General features: G+C 42.5%; 1 protein-coding gene across 1 annotated transcript in view; it reads right to left on the minus strand.

Moving 5' to 3' along the window:
• The window catches only part of veph1 (ventricular zone expressed PH domain-containing 1), a 167,046-nt gene that overhangs the window by 82,365 nt on the left and 65,968 nt on the right, over nt 1–18,713 (minus strand). The window contains exons 5-6 of the mRNA XM_010899975.3: nt 8,137–8,300; nt 3,420–3,629 (exon numbers count right to left, since the gene is read on the minus strand). Coding sequence (XP_010898277.2) covers nt 3,420–3,629; nt 8,137–8,300 — 374 coding nt within the window. The remainder of the gene's footprint in view (nt 1–3,419; nt 3,630–8,136; nt 8,301–18,713) is intronic.

Raw genomic sequence — 18,713 nt, forward strand, 5'->3', positions numbered from 1 at the left:
TTAGTCCAGCTCCACAAATAGTATCATTTGGATACAAGGACTTTAAACTGGACCGTGTGAATAAAAAAAGATTTGCCAGATGCAAAATATGCAACAACGTCAAATTTCATTCGTCATTTTAAGAACCACAAGGAAAGGTAAGAAAGTAATCTCTTTATATTCAGTTTCACTAAGATCTATAACGATTAAGTTACTAATGTAATGAATTCATCTTTTGTTTGTCAGAATTTGGCCTTGGTTGCATTTTATGTTTTGTTTTTTTTTCTTGTTAGAAATGTGACCATTATCATTACTGAATACGTCTGGTAAATAGATGTAAGGGAATTTGACTATAACAGTGGCATAGCCTGAATTTTAATGTTGATGGGCATCTTAAAATGAGCGGGCATGTATATTATTACACGTAGGCTATGTCTGTATTAAATGTGCGCATTTTCAAGTGTTTGTGGACTGCGTGTGGAAACTTAAAAGCATTGTGCTTACACCATAACAGTTAACTGTACTGCATGAAAGGCTAACATGGAGGCGCCGATGTGATTACTAGCACCTAAACATTTCGAAGAGTTTTTTTTTTTACTCATACAGACAAGAATAATTACAGCGTAATTACATATTAGGCAGTTTTTCAATCACAATAATTAGTTTATAAGGTTGTTATTATTAGCCCTTATTACATGGATTGGCTGAATTCCAGTGCAGAATGCGTGTTATTTCTTGATAACAGACCATTGCCATGAAAAACAGCGCATTGCTATGGACGCAGCAGGATTCTAATATTTTGTGCCAATTATTGATTTATTTGGTAGGTAGCCATGTAATAAGGGGGATAAGGTATAGCGAGGTGGTTGTTATAGCGAATACAACCCCTTCAGGCTGATTCAAGATCCCTCCGCTTTGTCCCCCCAAAAAATTGTACCGCGGAAGAGAAAAATATTTGATTTTGAAATCGAGGTTCGCACCGAGCGCACGTCAGAAACAGAGGACAGTGTGTGTGTGTGTTCATCTCTTTAGTACTGTGACTTGACTTGACTTGAAACTTTTAAGGACTCGACTTGACTTGCTTAGGGTGAACCCTTGACTTGACTTGACTTGCTTGATTTATCTGAACTGTGACTTGAGACTTGACTCGAGACTTGATGGTTAAGACTTGAGACTTGCTTGGACTTGACCATGTGTGACTTGTCCCCATCTCTGCCTGTTTGAACCCGTTACATGTATAAAAGACACCTGTTCACACACTCAATTCAACAGACTCCAACCTCTCCACAATGGCCAAGACCAGAGAGCTGTGTAAGGACATCAGGGATAAAATTGGAGACCTGCACAAGGCTTGGATGGGCTACAGGACAATAGGCAAGCAGCTGGGTGAGAAGGCAAACAACTGTTGGCGCAATTATTAGAAAATGAGATGATGAGAAGATGATGGTCAATCTTCCTCGGTCTGGGGCTCCATGCAAGATCTCACCTCATGGGGCATCAATGATCATGAGGAAGGTAAGGGATCAGCCCAGAACAACACGGCAGGACCTAGTCAATGACCTGAAGAGAGCTGGGACCACAGTCTCAAAGAAAACCATTAGTAACACACTAAGCCGTCATGGATAAAAATCCTGCAGCGCAAACACGGTCCCCCTGCTCAAGCCAGTGCATGTCCAGGCCCGTCTGAAGTTTGCCAATGACCATCTGGATGATCCAGAGGAGGAATGGGAGAAGGTCATGTGGTCTATTGAGACAAAAATAGAGCTTTTTGGTCTAAACTCCACTTGCCATGTTTGGAGGAAGAAAAAGGATGAGTACAACCCCAAGAACACCATCCCAACCGTTTGGGGATTCTTTTCTGCAAAAGGGACAGGACAACTGCACCGTATTGAGGGGAGGATGGATGGGACCATGTATCGCAAGATCTTGGCAAACAACCTTCTTCCCTCAGAAAGAGCATTGAAGTTGGCTGGGTCTTCCAGAATGACAACGACCCAAAACACACAGCCAGGGCAACTAAGGAGTGGCTCCGTAAGAAGCATCTCAAGGTCCTGGAGTGGCCTAGCCAGTCTCCAGACCTGAAAAAATATTTGGAGGGAGCTGAAAGTCTGTATTGCCCAGCGACAGCCCCGAAACCTGAAGGATCTGGAGAAGGTCTGTATGGAGGAGTGGACCAAAGTCCCTGCTGAAGTGTGTGCAAACCTGGTCAAGAACTACAGGAAACGTATGATCTCTGTAATTCCAAACAAAGATTTCTGTACCAAATATTAAGTTCTGCTTTTCTGATGTATCAAATACTTATGTCATGCAATAAAATGCAAATTAATTACTTAAAAATCATACAATGTGATTTTTTTGGATTTTTGTTTTAGATTCCGTCACTCACACTTGAAGTGTACCTATGATAAAAATGACAGACCTCTACATGCTTTGTAAGTGGGAAAACCTGCATAATTAGCAGTGAATCAAATACTTGTTCTCCCCACTGTATATGCAGGCATATATTAGGTAGGACAGGCTGGGACAGGCTTGTCCCCTTGGTGTTCCTTCAAAAGGCCCCATTCACTAATCATCTTTTAGACAACCATGCTCATTATCAGTTTCTGTGGAAATCATCCCTTGACACTAAGACAATGTTCACCTGAACAAACAAATGAAATCCACAGACAATGTTTCAAAAAGTGTGCCGCGACACAGAGGGCTTAGCATGTTAACTGAGCTTTGTTTAGAGTTGGCCCACGTGAGAAGATGGCATGATACCAGAACATACTTGTCCTGTGGCTCATCATACTGTATTTAACCAAACTAAATAAACTGCTGTGAGTTTGACGCCGTCATTCCAAGCATAACTAGATTTTACTAGGCTGTGATATGAGCACCTTAACTGACTGTTTATGGTTGGATGTCTCCCTAAGCCACGAAATAAAACAATAAGGATAACATGAACGCTCAGGCTAAAGATGATTAGGAATAAGTGGACGGGAAAAATTGGTGCCGTAGTGGTTGATGCTTTCTGGCAGTGGCCGACAGCAATTTTATAAAGAGTGTATGTGTAATTGTGTGTGTGTTTGTAACTGTGAGTGTTTGTGTGTGTGTGTGTGTGCGTGTGAATTTATAGACAAACCAACCAAGCTGACATAAGTGGAACTGGCACAGTGAGTTCCGTCGTCTGCATCAACACTGATGTAGAGATAGCAGAGAGGGGAAGCAAAAGTTGACAATGACAATGGAGAGGCAGAATATGAGAGAGCAGAGGGGAGGGAGAGAGAGACAAAGATTTATAGAGAAGAGGGACAGCGATTCAGAAAAAGAAAGAGAAGCAGATAGAGAAAGGGTAAGAGAAAGGAGAGAGAAGACAAGATAAAAGAGGGGTAGAGAGAAAAAAAAGAACAATATGACAGGATGAAGGTAGCAAGAAAGGAGTACTGGAGTCTTCTCACCTCACTAAGCATGCCTACGGCTCCATGTATCTTGGCCAGGTGTCCGAGGAGAGATGGGAACTGCTGACCCACAATCCTCAGTGCGGGCAGGAAGGGGACCAGGGATGCGGGGCTAGCCTGTGACACGTCCACAAGCGCACCCAGTAGGGTCTCATTCAGAGAGGCATCATCTAGGTAACTGACCAGGCCTGGCACCAGGGGGCTTAATGCCTGAAGGAAGAGGAAAAGGGGGGAAAGATGGACGAGTACACAAGTGAGTACGCATGTTCAAAGATGGACGAGTACACAAGTGAGTAGGGAATAGAGATGAAAGAAGATGAGAAATCAACATTTTGGTAGAGTGGTAGCTGAGTTTGGAAAAAGTAAGAAAGAAAGAGGATGGCTGAGGACATCAGGGGGCCTGCTGTTGACAGGATCCCAGAAAGCACGACATCTGGAGACAGTGGAGAGGCCTGGGAGGGAGGAAAGTAGGGATCTGAGAGGAATGGAAAAGAAAATGGGGGTGAGAACAGAATGTGCCTGTGTTCACATGGAGACAAAGACACATGGGCACGCATGCACACTTTCATGTTTTGCTATCCTTGTGGGGAACCCAGGCATTAATCCAAAACAAAATCTTCTTATAACTCTAAACCTTAACAGGAACCCTAACAGGAACCTCCAGTGTAAATCCAACCCTCATTCCTGACTCCCCACCACTCACCTTGATACTAACCCCAACCTCAAATGCAACCCTAAACCAAACCACTGGAGTGAAAAAAATAAAATATACATGAGGGCCAGCAAAAAGTCCCCACAGGGTCACATTTACCTTTTTTTTTATCCCAGTCAGGATTTATGGTCCCCACAGGCTGGTAGAACATGTACCAACACACATAAACACAGGCAGGGTGAAATGGCAGGATGATGACCTTTCAACCACCTCTGTCATCCTGGATGATCACTAGTCAGTGAAAACAGTGATGTCTTTGTAACAGATCATGGGGTGAAACGCGTGATCTCTTGGGGGATGAATAGTCTAGCTGCTGGACTTGCTGGCTATAATCAACCCTATTTACTTCCACTTCATTATCTGTTCTGGCCAAACTACCACAACAATAACTCCTCTTGTCTTCTTCCAGCTGTAGGCTAGGTCTTTCTCTTTTGTCTATTTATAACTTTTTTATTTCGCCTTGACAGTTAATGACACTTTGCAGTTATTGAATCATTTGTATTTTGATCGTTCTACATATGTACACTTGTGCTCATAAGTTTGCATACCCTGGCAGAAATTGTGACATTTTGGCATTGATTTTGAAAATATGACAGATCATGAAAAAAAGCTGTCTTTTATTTAAATGGCTTCTCATATGAAGCCATTTATAAAATTTTTGGGGGAGATCTCAAATGTGCAGTTCATGCACGACAACCAAAGACTTTGCATGACATGGAGGCATTTTGCCAAGACGAATGGGCAGCTATACCACCTGCAAGAATTTCGGGCCTCATAGACAACTATTACAAAAGACTGCACACTGTCATTGATGCTAAAAGGGGCAATACAAAGTATTAAGAACTAAGGGTATGCAGAATTTTGAACAGGGGTCAGTTCATTTTTTTCTTTGCTACCATGTCTTGTTTTATGATTGTGCCTTTCTGTTATGACCTACAGTTGAATGTGAATCCCATAAGAAAAATAAATAAATGTTTTGCCTGCTCACTCATGTTTTCTTTACAAATGGTAAAAACGTTACCAATTCTCCAATGGTTTGCAAACTATTGAGCACAACTGTAATCATGTGCCCACTTTTTCTGGATTCCCTAATTCCTACACCACACTCAAACAGCGTTAGGCGTTAATCAAACAGTGGCTACAGAATAATGATAGTAGTTAACAATGCAAGCTCGCTTACTTCCGGAGCAAGCAAACTAACTATGGAAACAATTGGTTTTGTCTACAAATATGCGCTTGTGTCACATGCTCTACCTGTATGCTAAACTGAATCACACTTTTCAAGGCAAACAAGGGCTCAAGTCAAACGTAAAGCCCTGTTCTCTATGAGACAGAATCACAGCTCCGCCTTGGCCACAGTGATTCAGACTGTTTCATTACATAACCTAATCTTTGTGGGGGTTCCTACTGTACGACACATATCTGGTAATAAAATCCCGCCCCAAGCCCGACAGGTGGAAAGCTGACACACCAGCATTGAAGAAACCACCAGGGGCGGCAGGCATCCTTGCGCTTTGAGCATCTGACCAGTACCCTAACAGTCGCTACCTCAAATCACAGAAACAATCTGAAAAATATATTGTTCTGTTCCTGAGCAAGGCTGTCAACCAACATTGATCCTAGGTCATTGCTGTAAATGAGAAAGTGTAGTATGGAGGCATCCCCAATACTATACATTTCTCCCCCACCAACCTAGAGGAAAAAACGACAAATTTGTCTAAGAGGTTGGGAAATATGGGCAACAAAGCTGGGAATGGTGTCAGAATAGGGGGGAAGACAGTTAGCAAGACAGTTTAGACTGGTTGCCTATGAGGAATCTCATCAGACCTGCCCCATAGGAGATTCCATTGTGACAGTAAGGGCACAGCCAGCAATGGCAATCTCACTAGCTGGGATGGACAAGGGCATCAGAAGCATGACTATGGTTGAGGCACTCCAGGCAAAACTTGTGGGGATTGGTAGAAGTGACATAGAAGCTGCATGAGCAAGGACCGTTATAGGTCTGTTCCAGTTTCACTCAAATCCGCTGCAGGAACACATTTATTATTCATTTCACAGCAACAACAACCAAAAGGATGTACGTAAGCCAAGTTGAAAGTTAAGTTGCTGCAGTATCAAAACATAGGAAAATCTTTTAAAAGAAGAAACCAGAAAAGCCTAGTTAAATATTGTGAGTAAATATGTGAGTGGCTGTGTCTTTAACCACTACACCACAGTGCTATACACATACACAGTGTATCTCAATGTTAGATCATTGTGTCCCCCATTAACATAACGGCAAGTTTTAATATTTCACTAGACACCTTTAAGCACTGTGTTAAACTGACTAACATTTCTTATTAAGTTTACCTTGACCACAAATAACATCTATGAACTGTATGGCTTTTGCCAGTGGCCGTTTTAACAGCTTATTATCCAGTAATAGGCTTACTAGTATCTAACTTACTACTTGGAATAGTGAAAAGAAGTGATCAATTTCTAGCAAGACTGAATATGAACTTTACACTGCCAAAGCTATTTCATTTCATGGCACAAAAACTTTTGTTTTACTTTCATTCGTGAATGACATTGATACAATAAGTATCAATATAGGTGACGATAAGACTTTTTTGTCAAGTGAAAAGATGAGAGAATCGTGGAAACTCCTACTCTTTTACCACCCAAGGGGTTTTGATCTATCCTATATTACCCCAAAAAGCATGCACAGATGTGTACTTCGAACATCCACCAGAAATAGTCGCAATATAAACAGTTTTAGGCTTGCTATAACATACCTACTGAGGGTTGTAGCCAAATAAGTTTTTGTTTATCCTAACGCAAAAAGCATTCACGGATGCATAATTCGGAAATGCACCAGAAAGTCGCAATATAAACAGTTTTCTTTTTCGGCTTACTATATCGCAGCTACTGAAGGTTGTAGCAAGCAAGTTTTTATCTATCAAATTCTAATGAAGTTTTTGTCAATTCAAACACAGGACCTACTGATTGCAGGTCCACATTTCTAACCACTACACTATTTAACAAGGGACAGTCAGTCAGGCGTTCAGTCAGTCAGTCACTCAGTAAGAGATGTTTGCTCTTCTTGGCTGGCTCCACTTACACAGTCTGGCAAAAAGAGACTGTCTGTTTAGAGTGAACAAAGAGCGAATAGTCAGGGTGGTCAAGATTGAGCCAGGTTTTATCACCTGGAAGGTGAAGCTTCCAGGCCAACACCTGTTTAACTTAAAAGGCATGATTGAAGTTAGTATTCAGGTTGTGCACATGCCTAGAGTAGAGACTCCACAGCTAGCAGTAGAATGCACATATGTTGTCAATAGTCAGTCAAGAGCTGCAACTACTATAGTAGACACAACTTTTCTCTTTCTCTTTCTATTTCTTTGTAAAGGATGTGCTGGATGACTCCTTACAAAAGGATTTTCACTAATGAATCTGTACGAGACGGGATGTGTGATAATGTGTGATAGTGTGATAATGAACTGGCCGTAAAATGACACACAGCAGCATTACACTATTGACTACACCAGAACCAAAACCAATGTCATATTCAGGAATGTGTGGGTGTCTCTTACTGGGTAAAAATGTAACACGTCACTAATCTGTGACTTCTCTTGTTTTCACCAGGCCAGATGAAGAGCGTCCCCCTATTCCCTTAAATAGGCAATGGCAATGAGTTGGCTCATTCAGTGTTTATACAAGTGAGGAGTTTAACATAGTACATCCAGCATGTACATGCATAATTCCCCCTCTCGCGTTTCTTTCCCCTGAGTCTCTGCATGCTAGACCACACTCTCTGGAGCGCAATACAGCATTCCCACATGTAGGAATTTGGAATTTCTCATGACTAATGTTTTCTCAGAATGTGCTCTGGTCCTCTGGAACCCGCTGATGTTTCACCAGGGGTTTCCAAGCTGTTACTGGCATGTCACTCACACACGCTGATAATATGACCTAGCATTATAAAGCATAATAAATCAGTCCCGCCCACAAGTTCACACACAAACACACCAGCGGATGTTCCTCGGCGACCATCTGGATAAGCCTTAGTAGGTGTTGTTGCTCAGGTGACTCAAGCTGTGACATCATGGCCATCAAGTTGACTAGGTGATGATGGATGGCGTCAGGCTGTTTCGGGTAGACTGATGGCAGAACACGTAGAAGCATGTGGTTACCTGCACAGGAAGACACAGATACAGTCTAAATAAATAGTACTACTGACAGTATAATAAATTCACAATTGGATGTATTACTTCAATGATGTTCCTTCTTGTGGAATAATGTCAAATGTTGCCGTATACATGCATTTAGCTAATAATATTGCAAAGGAACGCTACAATTCATATGTACATAAACCGCTTTTAAACGGCTTTTGTCTTCAAACAGTGGTTTAATTACTAATGACAGGACACGCACACTAACAATGCCTAATCATTTGCCAATTGTAGTTAAAACCTTATGGGGGAAATCTATTGAGTCGACTTGCATGTGGGAGTTAAAAAAACACATTATCCTAATCAATGCTTTTCTTGATGTTCGTGTGTTTTTATTCTTTGTTTTCCGGTTTAATTACAGTGTGACTATTTTGTTTTAAATGTCAAACCATATCTTCTGCAGGACATCTGGCCTTAGTGAAACTTAACGCTACCATTATGCAAGGTAAGCAACCACCTATGCCCCAGAACGCCTTGGGCCCTATGAACATTTTAAATTAAATAAAATGTAAAATGTATATAATACATTATAACTATATACCTTTTTTATAATTATTTTTTGTCTTAAGATCTGATCGTGTTACTCAAAATGATACTCAAATGAAATGATTTATGTTTGAGACCGAACCCCCATCTTTTGCTCAAATTGTCTGTCCCATATTGTTTCTTAAGGCAGCAGCCCGAAATACGTTAGGTAGCTTACTCTGCCAACCGGAGCCTGCTACAATATGCAAGAGATGGATAGCAACGTTTTAAAAATATGAAATGCTAGTATGTGAGCGGGGCAGAAAAACAAAAGGATAAAAATTGTGTGAGTGTCCATAGCAGTAATAGCTAAGAGGCTATGCTCAACGAACATGTATGTACCCTTCAGATAATAATTTTTAAACTAATTTATTTACTCTACCGAAAGGTGCAGCAATTCAATTGTCTTTAGAAGTGGCAGTTCCATTCAGCAAAAGAAAGAAAGTATGTTCAAAATGTTGCCATTATGGCTTTGATAAGGACAATAGATAAAAAATAGGTGATGTTGGGGCCTTAACCAGTCTCTGCCTAGGGCCCCCAAATCTCTAAAACCACCACTGACTTAATGATACAGAGACATAGAGAGAAAAAGAGTGAAAGAACGTGATGTGAGGGAATAGGTAGAGAACGACAGAGATGAAAACTTTGCCCATTAATCTATTATTGGTTCAGTCTGCTTTGGAATAATCAGCACATGTATTTTGTTATCTGCTAGGTCATCACTAAGCAATTCATAGTATCCCTGGACTCCCAATTAACTGAACACACACATCACTCACACACTACAGAGAATATAATCTTCACACACGCATGCATGCATACACAAAGATGTACAGTTGATTCTCATTTTGCAAATGGAGTTCGACTTCTAGTGAACCCTCACTGATTGGCTAAGAAAACAGGCGTCACAACAATGACGGGATGACATATTATACGTGTGTTGGAAAACAGGAAATACTGAGTATGAACAGCTGTGGATAGACAAGGTGAGAGGAACCTAGAACGAGGTGATAAAGGATTAGAAAAAACGTAGGCTGACTAAGGAAAACAATGAATGGACTACATTTAATGTGTGTTTTCTGTGAACACGAGTGCACGTGTAATCCAACGGCAAAGTCAGCAAGATGCCAGAAGACATGTATGGATCTATGTCAAATCTGAGCAGCACCACCCAGAAGACATGTATGGATCTATGTCAAATCTGAGCAGCACCACCCAGAAGACATGTATGGATCTATGTCAAATCTGAGCAGCACCACCCAGAAGACATGTATGGATCTATGTCAAATCTGAGCAGCACCACCCAGAAGACATGTATGGATCTATGTCAAATCTGAGCAGCACCACCCAGAAGACATGTATGGATCTATGTCAAATCTGAGCAGCACCACCCAGAAGACAGGTATGGATCTATGTCAAATCTGAGCAGCACCACCCAGAAGACATGTATGGATCTATGTCAAATCTGAGCAGCACCACCCAGAAGACAGGTATGGATCTATGTCAAATCTGAGCAGCACCACCCAGAAGACATGTATGGATCTATGTCAAATCTGAGCAGCACCACCCAGAAGACATGTATGGATCTATGTCAAATCTGAGCAGCACCACCCAGAAGACATGTATGGATCTATGTCAAATCTGAGCAGCACCACCCAGAAGACATGTATGGATCTATGTCAAATCTGAGCAGCACCACCCAGAAGACAGGTATGGATCTATGTCAAATCTGAGCAGCACCACCCAGAAGACATGTATGGATCTATGTCAAATCTGAGCAGCACCACCCAGAAGACATGTATGGATCTATGTCAAATCTGAGCAGCACCACCCAGAAGACATGTATGGATCTATGTTAAATCTGAGCAGCACCACCCAGAATACATGTATGGATGTATGTCAAATCTGAGCAGCACCATCCAGAAGACATGTATGGATCTATGTCAAATCTGAGCAGCACCACCCAGAAGACATGTATGGATCTATGTCAAATCTGAGCAGCACCACCCAGAAGACATGTATGGATCTATGTCAAATCTGAGCAGCATCACTGACTAACAAGTTAACTGCATTAGATACTGACTGCAATGTTACAGGTCAGATTGTGTTCTTACCTACAGTGGATATAAAAAGTATACACACCCCTGTTAAAACCAGGTTCTTGTGATGTAAAAGAATGAGACAAAGATAAATCATGTCAGAACTTTTTCCACCTGTAATGTGACCTATAACGTGAACAATTCAATAGAAAAACTGAAATCTTTGAGGGGGAAAAATAAAAAAATAAAAACTTACAGTAACCTTGTTGCATAAGTGTGCACACCCTTAAACTAATACTTTGTTGAAGCAATTTTAGATTTTATTACAGCACTCAATCTTTAAGGGTAGGAGTCTATTAGCATGGCACATCTTGATGTGGCAATATTTTCCCACTCTTCTTTGTAAAAGCGCTCCAAATCTGTCAGATTGTGAGGACATCTCCTGTGAAGAACCTGGAACCTTAGGGGGCCTTAGTCAGGGTGGAGGGAATTATAAAAAGTTCCAAATACCAGGCAATTTTGGCACAAAACCTTCCGGCACAAAACCAGAAAGCTGAGGATGAAGTTCACCTTTCAGCACGACAACGACCCAAAGCCCACATCCGAAAGAAAAGGCATCCGTCTTGCCACCCTACCCCATAGCCCATTCATATGAACAACTGTTGTTACATGTAGCACACAGCCAGTGTAGTTTCTCCTTCCCCCTGTGCTCGCAACCTTGGGGTCATCCTTGACTCCACCCTATGTTTCGAGCAACACATTAAACAGACTGTCAAATCATCTTTCTTTCATCTTCGTAACATTGCAAAACTCAAATCCTCCATCCCCCCACCTGCAGCTGAAACTCTGATTCATGCATTCATCTCCTCCTGTCTTGACTATTGTAACTCCCTCTTGTCCGGCATCAACTCCTCATACCTCCATAAGCTCCAAATGGTTCAAAACTCTGCTGCTAGGCTTCTTACTCATTCAAAGTCCTGGCAGCACATCACCCCCATCCTCTGTGAGCTTCACTGGCTCCCTGTCAAACAGCGCATTGAATACAAAATACTCCTCCTGACTTACAAAGCCCTCCACAAACTTGCTCCCCCCTACCTCTCGGACCTTCTTCAACACTATCAACCTTCACGCTCACTCTGCTCTTGTACAGCAGGCCACCTCATCATCCCCAGATCCAAGCTACGGAGCTTTGGTGACAGGGCATTCTCCAGGGTTGCTCCCCGGCTCTGGAACTCACTGCCACAATCCATCCTTGACTCTGACTCTCTTAACACCTTCCGCCTCCGCCTTAAGCCATTTCTGTTTAAACAAGCCTTCCCATAGCCCCTTTGTTGTTGTATATTTTATTTCTCAGTGTTCTTTGTTTTGCTTGTTTTTGTAAAGCGTCTTTGGGTCATTGAAAAGCGCTATATAAATCCCATGTATTATTATTATTATTATTAGTACTTGACAGAAAATTCCTGCAGTTCTTTTAATGTTGCTGTAGGCCTTTTGGAGCCCTCACTGACCAGTTTTCTTCTTGTCTTTTCATAAATTTTGGAGGGACGTCCAGTTCTTGGTAATGTCTCTGTTGTGCCATATTTTCTCCACTTGATGATGATTGTCTTCACTGTGTTCCATGGTATATCTAATGCTTTTGAAATTATTTTGTACCCTTCTCCTGACTGATTTCTTTCAACAATGAGATCCCTCTGATGCTTTGGAAGCTCTCTGCGGACCATGGCTTTTGCTCTGAGATGCAACTAAGAAAATGTCAGGAAAATCCTACTAGAACAGCTGAACTTTATTTGTGATTAATCAGAGTCATTTTAATTAATTCTGAACACAGCCACATCCCCTTGAAGACTTCAGGTTTTTTTCAATTGAATTGTTCACATTATAGGTCACATTAAAAGTGGAAAAAGTTCTGACATGATGTAACGAGGACGCGCGCCACCCCTCCCGACGTGGTGTTCGGCGTACGTCATCGCCGGCCTTCTAGCCACGCCGCTCCTCCCACGGCACTGTCCTGTTTTGTTATTGCACACACCTGGTGTCCATTCCCTCATTAGATCGCATATATAAGTTCCTGTGTTTCCGGCTGTCTTTGTGTGGTATTGTTCTATGTTTGGTGTTATTAATTGTGAAGCTGTTTGCACGCTTATTTTGTGCCTGTGCGCTCTTGTTTTGTTACGCGTGTCATTTTTCAAATAAGAAAGAGTGAAACCACCTCCCTGCGTTTGGCTCCTTTATTCACGCACCTCGACAACACCTGTGACACATGATTATCTTTTACATAACAAAAACCTGGCATTTTCACAGGGCTGTGTAGACTTTTTATATCCACTGTATGCAGAAGGTCGCAAGATAATGGGATTAACTTTGACAAATTGATTCACAAAGGGCAAACCTGAGTTAGGATTCACATTATGCTTACAATCTGAAACTTCAATGGATTTAATTGAGATTATCTGTCACTGATTTCTACATAAACTTTGACATATACTTTTCCTATAAACCACAAAACATTTTAAGACTTGATTAAGTGTTAACCCCCTTTGTTATAAAATTTTTAAATAAGCAGTGCCAACATTGCCTTTAGAAGTCACATTATTAGATTAATTATTTCAACGGTGTGAAATGAAAGTGTCACAGCAAAAACATTCTGTAGAACTCTAGTCTAGAGAATGGCAAAGAGCATATCCAAACAACCACACTTTAAAAACCAGGGATGGAAGAAAGTTCTTGAAAAGCACTTATCAGCACTGGGTTATATCCCAAACATTGAACATCCGCTGGAGCAAAGTTAGGTCCATTATAAGAAATGGAAGGAATATGTCTCACACAGGACTCTGCATAGCAGGCTGTCCTCTAAAAACTGAGAACGGACGCAAGGACAACAGTGCTCAGAAAACCACCAAAAGACCAACAGTAACTCAGCCAGGACGGAGGACCAACTTAGCCAGGACGGAGGACCAACTTAGCCAGGACGGAGGACCAACTTAGCCAGGACGGAGGACCAACTTAGCCAGGACGGAGGACCAACTTAGCCAGGACGGAGGACCAACTCAGCCAGGACGGAAGACCAACTTAGCCAGGACGGAAGACCAACTTAGCAAGGACGGAAGACCAATTTAGCCAGGACGGAAGACCAATTTAGCCAGGACGGAAGACCAACTTAGACAGGACGGAAGACCAACTCAGCCAGGACGGAAGACCAACTCAGCCAGGACGGAAGACCAACTCAGCCAGGACGGAAGACCAACTCAGCCAGGACGGAAGACCAACGTAGCCAGAACGGAAGACCAACTTACCCAGGACGGAAGACCAACTTAGCCAGGACGGAAGACCAACTTAGCAAGGACGGAAGACCAATTTAGCCAGGACGGAAGACCAATTTAGCCAGGACGGAAGACCAACTTAGACAGGACGGAAGACCAACTTAGCCAGGACGGAAGACCAATTTAGCCAGGACAGAAGACCAAATGCAAAAAGCTATACGTATGTGGCATAAAGCCTCTAAATGAGAACACCCACGGTAAAGCATGGTGGTAGCAGCATTACTTTAAGTTATTTTCATCTTAAGGGACACGGAATCCTTTCAGGATTAAGGCCATGATGGATGTCAGTACAGAAGTATACTAGAGGGAAATCTGGGTAAGAATACAAGAGACCTTGGACTGGGCCGCAGGTTATCCTTTCAGCAAGAAAATTATCATAAACACAGAGCCATGGCTACACTGGAGTGGGTTAAAAAACTGAAGCTGAATTGCTCAGTCAAATACCGGACTTCAATGCAATTGATAATCTGATAGAGCTGAAATTGCAGGCACCAGATGTGGATTTCCTCAAAAGTACTTGCAGCTGAAATTGCTGGCAATGCTGGTTCTAATGAGTACTAACTCAACACAGTTCATTTAAAAAAACTTCAAAGTGTTGTGTATGTGGTGTTAATCAAAGGGAGAGAATCCCGGTTGAGCCCTGTAAGAAAAATGTACAACAAGCTATTTTAGAAGCAAACACATTCTACACAGAAACATTCACACATTTTGGCTAGATATTTACCCCTAGATTCCTAGCCATAGATTAAGCCCAGTCCTGGTCTAAAAATTTTACTTGATGGATCTCCAGGCATATTCATCTTTTGTCCTGGACTAGGCATAATCTGTGACTAGGCTAAATCTGGGAAATGGTCTCCTAGAGATGGTCCGATAACTATTTAGAACGTATTATGAGACAAAACTAACCTGATTAACTGAACATTTCATAAAGGTAGGCGAAAACCAGAAAAGGAACCAGGCAAGCCTAGGCAAGACTGATGATGAACTTTACTCTGCCAAAGCTAATTTATTTCATAGAACAAGAACGCTCGTTTTTCTTTCATTTGTGAGACTCAAACCCAGGACCTCTTTTTGTCAGTCCGCGCCTCTAACATATACGCTATTTAACAAGGAGTAGTCAGTCAGAGACATTCATTCTTCTTGGCCGGCTCCGCGGTCCGGCAAAAAAGAGTGAGATGCAAAAACCAGAGAAAGAGGCAGTACATAAACAACAGCAACTGTCACCAAGCAGCAGCTTTGCCCTAACAGCAGTATTACAGGGTCTTTGATGTTCCTCCCTGACCGCCATTCACTTCCGCGAGCATATGCATGCACACACCTAAAGATTTACAGTGGATGTCGGACGGTATCGTATAGTGCATTAGTTTACAAATACATACTGACAGACACAATAATGATAAGAGAAAAGTGTACACATGAAAACAGATGACGAGAGAAACGTGAAAGGAAGATGGATGAAAGACATAAAGCAAGTTAGCGAGCATTCAATAAGGTTCCATGCTGTTTTGTATGGAGCGGAATGTTACGGAGCCAACCGTCTCTATAACCAAAGACCCATGGGAGGATTTATGATGGTTCTGGATCCAACCATGTCTTAACATGCTTAGTCCATGTGCCTGGAGGCACATATAGACACAGCATGCTTAAACCATCATCTAGTTCCACACACAAACACATATGAACACACATTCAATGTTTTAATAACTATTCATTCTTTTTTTATATATATAATTTAAAAAACTCAAACCCTAAAAAATACGTTACCCAAACTTTAACTTAATTTAACCTCAATAGACAAAATGTAATGCTTCAACATAACCTTAACTCCTGTGGCCGGTTTCTCAGACACAGATTAAGCCTACTCTAGAACTAAAAAAATCTAGTTCAATAGAAAACTTAATTGAGATTGTTTCTTTACTCCTAGACTAGGCTTAATCTGTGTCTGCAAAACCAGTCCCTGACCTTAATCTTAAATCTAATCCTAACCTTAACACTATCCTTAAACCTAACGAATAACAGCTAAACTAGTCATGGCAATGTAATGTCTCTGAACCTTGAGTTGCAGTTGAAGAACTCACTTCATAAATGAGACATACTACACCACAAGCAAAAATGTCTGCACAAAACCATTATTGTCTGACTTTAATTTGATAAGGGAACTATTTTCCTTTTTCTTTTCCTGAACAATCGCTAGTGGGAGCAGTGTCTAACATTTTTGAGGATAAGGCAAATGTGCAATAAATCTGAGTAGAGGCCAATTTAAATCATAGGTTGACTTGTTATGTTAATTCTCCTTAGCAATCAATTATTACATTTTCTTTAGCAATTATTTAGTAACCTATATGACTATAATAATTTGTTCTATATTAATTCAAATTCAGTTAATTAAAATAACGGAAAAAAATTGCAAACTTAACCGATCAGGCAACTACACAGCCCTGCTTCCCAAAACAAGAGCTAACATAATTATAGCAGTTAATTAGCCTCATTTACTTGTGTGTTATTTCAATGGTGTGGAAGGCCTCGGTGCACAACTTTTCAAGAGGACAAATAAATTAGAGTGAAATTCCATGCACAAGTTCTTCAGTATCTTGGCAATGACTTGGCAATTTCTCACATGGAATAGCCTTCATTTCTCAGAACAAGAACAGACTGACGAGTTTCAGATGAAAGGTCTTTGTTTCTGGCCATTTCTGAACTCACAATTACTGAAGCTCCAGATATTAAACTAGTCTAATGAAGGCCAGTATTATCGCTTCTTTAATCAGCACAACAGTTTTCAGCTGTGCTAAAATAATTTCAAATGGATTTTCTAATGATCAATTAGCCTTTTAAAATGATAACATAGATAAACAAACACAATGTGCCATTGGAATACGGGACTGAAGGTTGCTGATAATGGGCCTCAGTACGTCTTAGTAGATATTCCATTGAAAATCTGCCATTTCCAGCTACAATAGTCATTTACTGTACAAAATTAACAATGTCTACATTGTATTTCTGATATTTGTTTTATTTTAATGGATGAAGAAATTGCTTTTCTTTCAAAAACAAGCCCTGTGGTCCACTTGAAGGGCATAGTCGTGAATGTGAGGGACATGAGGGGGGCAGCGATGCGGCTGTAATCCCTGATAAAATGACGGTAAAAGTTAGCGAAGCCAAGGAAACGCTGCAACTGTTTAAATTTGACAGGGGTTGGCCAATCTGTCACTGCTGCCACCATCGCAGGGGCCATTTTCACCTGCCCAGCGGCGATGATGTAACCCAGGAATGAGAGGGACGGAACATGGAACTCGCACTTCTCGCCCTTAATAAAAAGTTCTCGAGGAGGTTCTCGAGGAGGCGTTGTAGCACATGGCACATGTGTCACGGAGGACGTCGTTAACTAGGGCCTGAAAGATAGCAGGGGCGTTGGTGAGCCCGAAAGGCATGACCAAATACTCAAAATGTCCCAGGGGGGTGTTGAAAGCCGTCTTCCACTCATCCCCTTCCCGAACGCGGAACAGATGGTAAGCGTTGCGCAGGTCCAACTTGGTGAATATAGTGGCGCCATTGAGAGGGACAAAAGCGGAACTCATGAGGGGAAAGGGATACCTGTTCTTGATATTGTTTAGGCCACGGAAGTCGATACAAGGCCGCAGGGTTCCGTCCTTCTTCCCCACAATGAAAAACCCAGCCACCAGCGGAGAGGAGGAAAGACGAACGATGCCCGCTGCCAGGGAAACCGCTCCATGGCTTCTCTCTCGGGCCGGGAGCCGACTGCCAGGGAGGGGAGCACCTGGTAGGAGATCGACGGCACAGTCGTAAGGGCGGTGAGGAGGCAGACATTGCGTGGTGTTTGCTGAACACCTGGGCCAGGTGGTGATAAGCCGCAGACACAGAGGATAGGTCAGGGGGTTCTGCCGGATGCAGGGCTTCGGTGGTTACTGGGGGTGAGGCAGACTGGAGGCAGTGGGACAAACAGTGGGAGCTCCAAGAGGTAACCTTTCCGACAGCCCAATCGGGATGCCGCAGCACAAGCGGGATATGGGGGCAGTCTAGGGGCTCAGTTGCTATTGTTCCAACCACTCTCAGCGGCGAGCATACGGAACTCGATGGTCAGAGCCGCCACACTGCGAGAGCCTTGACGGAGAGACAGCCTCTTCGCTGCGTCCTTGCCCCCCCGGTGAACCTTTCGTAGGAGAAGCAGACCTCCGTTTGTGCCTCCCACACTGCGGAGGCCCAGGCAAGTGCGGACCCCCTCATGGAGCCAATCAGGTAAGCGATGCGAGACCAGGGGGCAGCGTAGGAAGCAGGCTGCTGTTCGAAAACCAGGGAACACTGTGTCAGGAACGCAGGGCAGGACCCGGGGTCGCCGTCGTAGCACTCAGGAGCAGGGATATAGGGCTCACAGTAAGAGAGAGGCGGGACTGGAACGCTAGGGGAAAAGCGGGCGGGTTCTGGAGGGCGCCGATGGCAGCAGAGATCTGACTCAGGCTAGCAGCGATGGA

Source organism: Esox lucius, chromosome 1 (genome assembly GCF_011004845.1).
Source record: "Esox lucius isolate fEsoLuc1 chromosome 1, fEsoLuc1.pri, whole genome shotgun sequence".
NCBI classification, from domain to species: domain Eukaryota; kingdom Metazoa; phylum Chordata; class Actinopteri; order Esociformes; family Esocidae; genus Esox; species Esox lucius.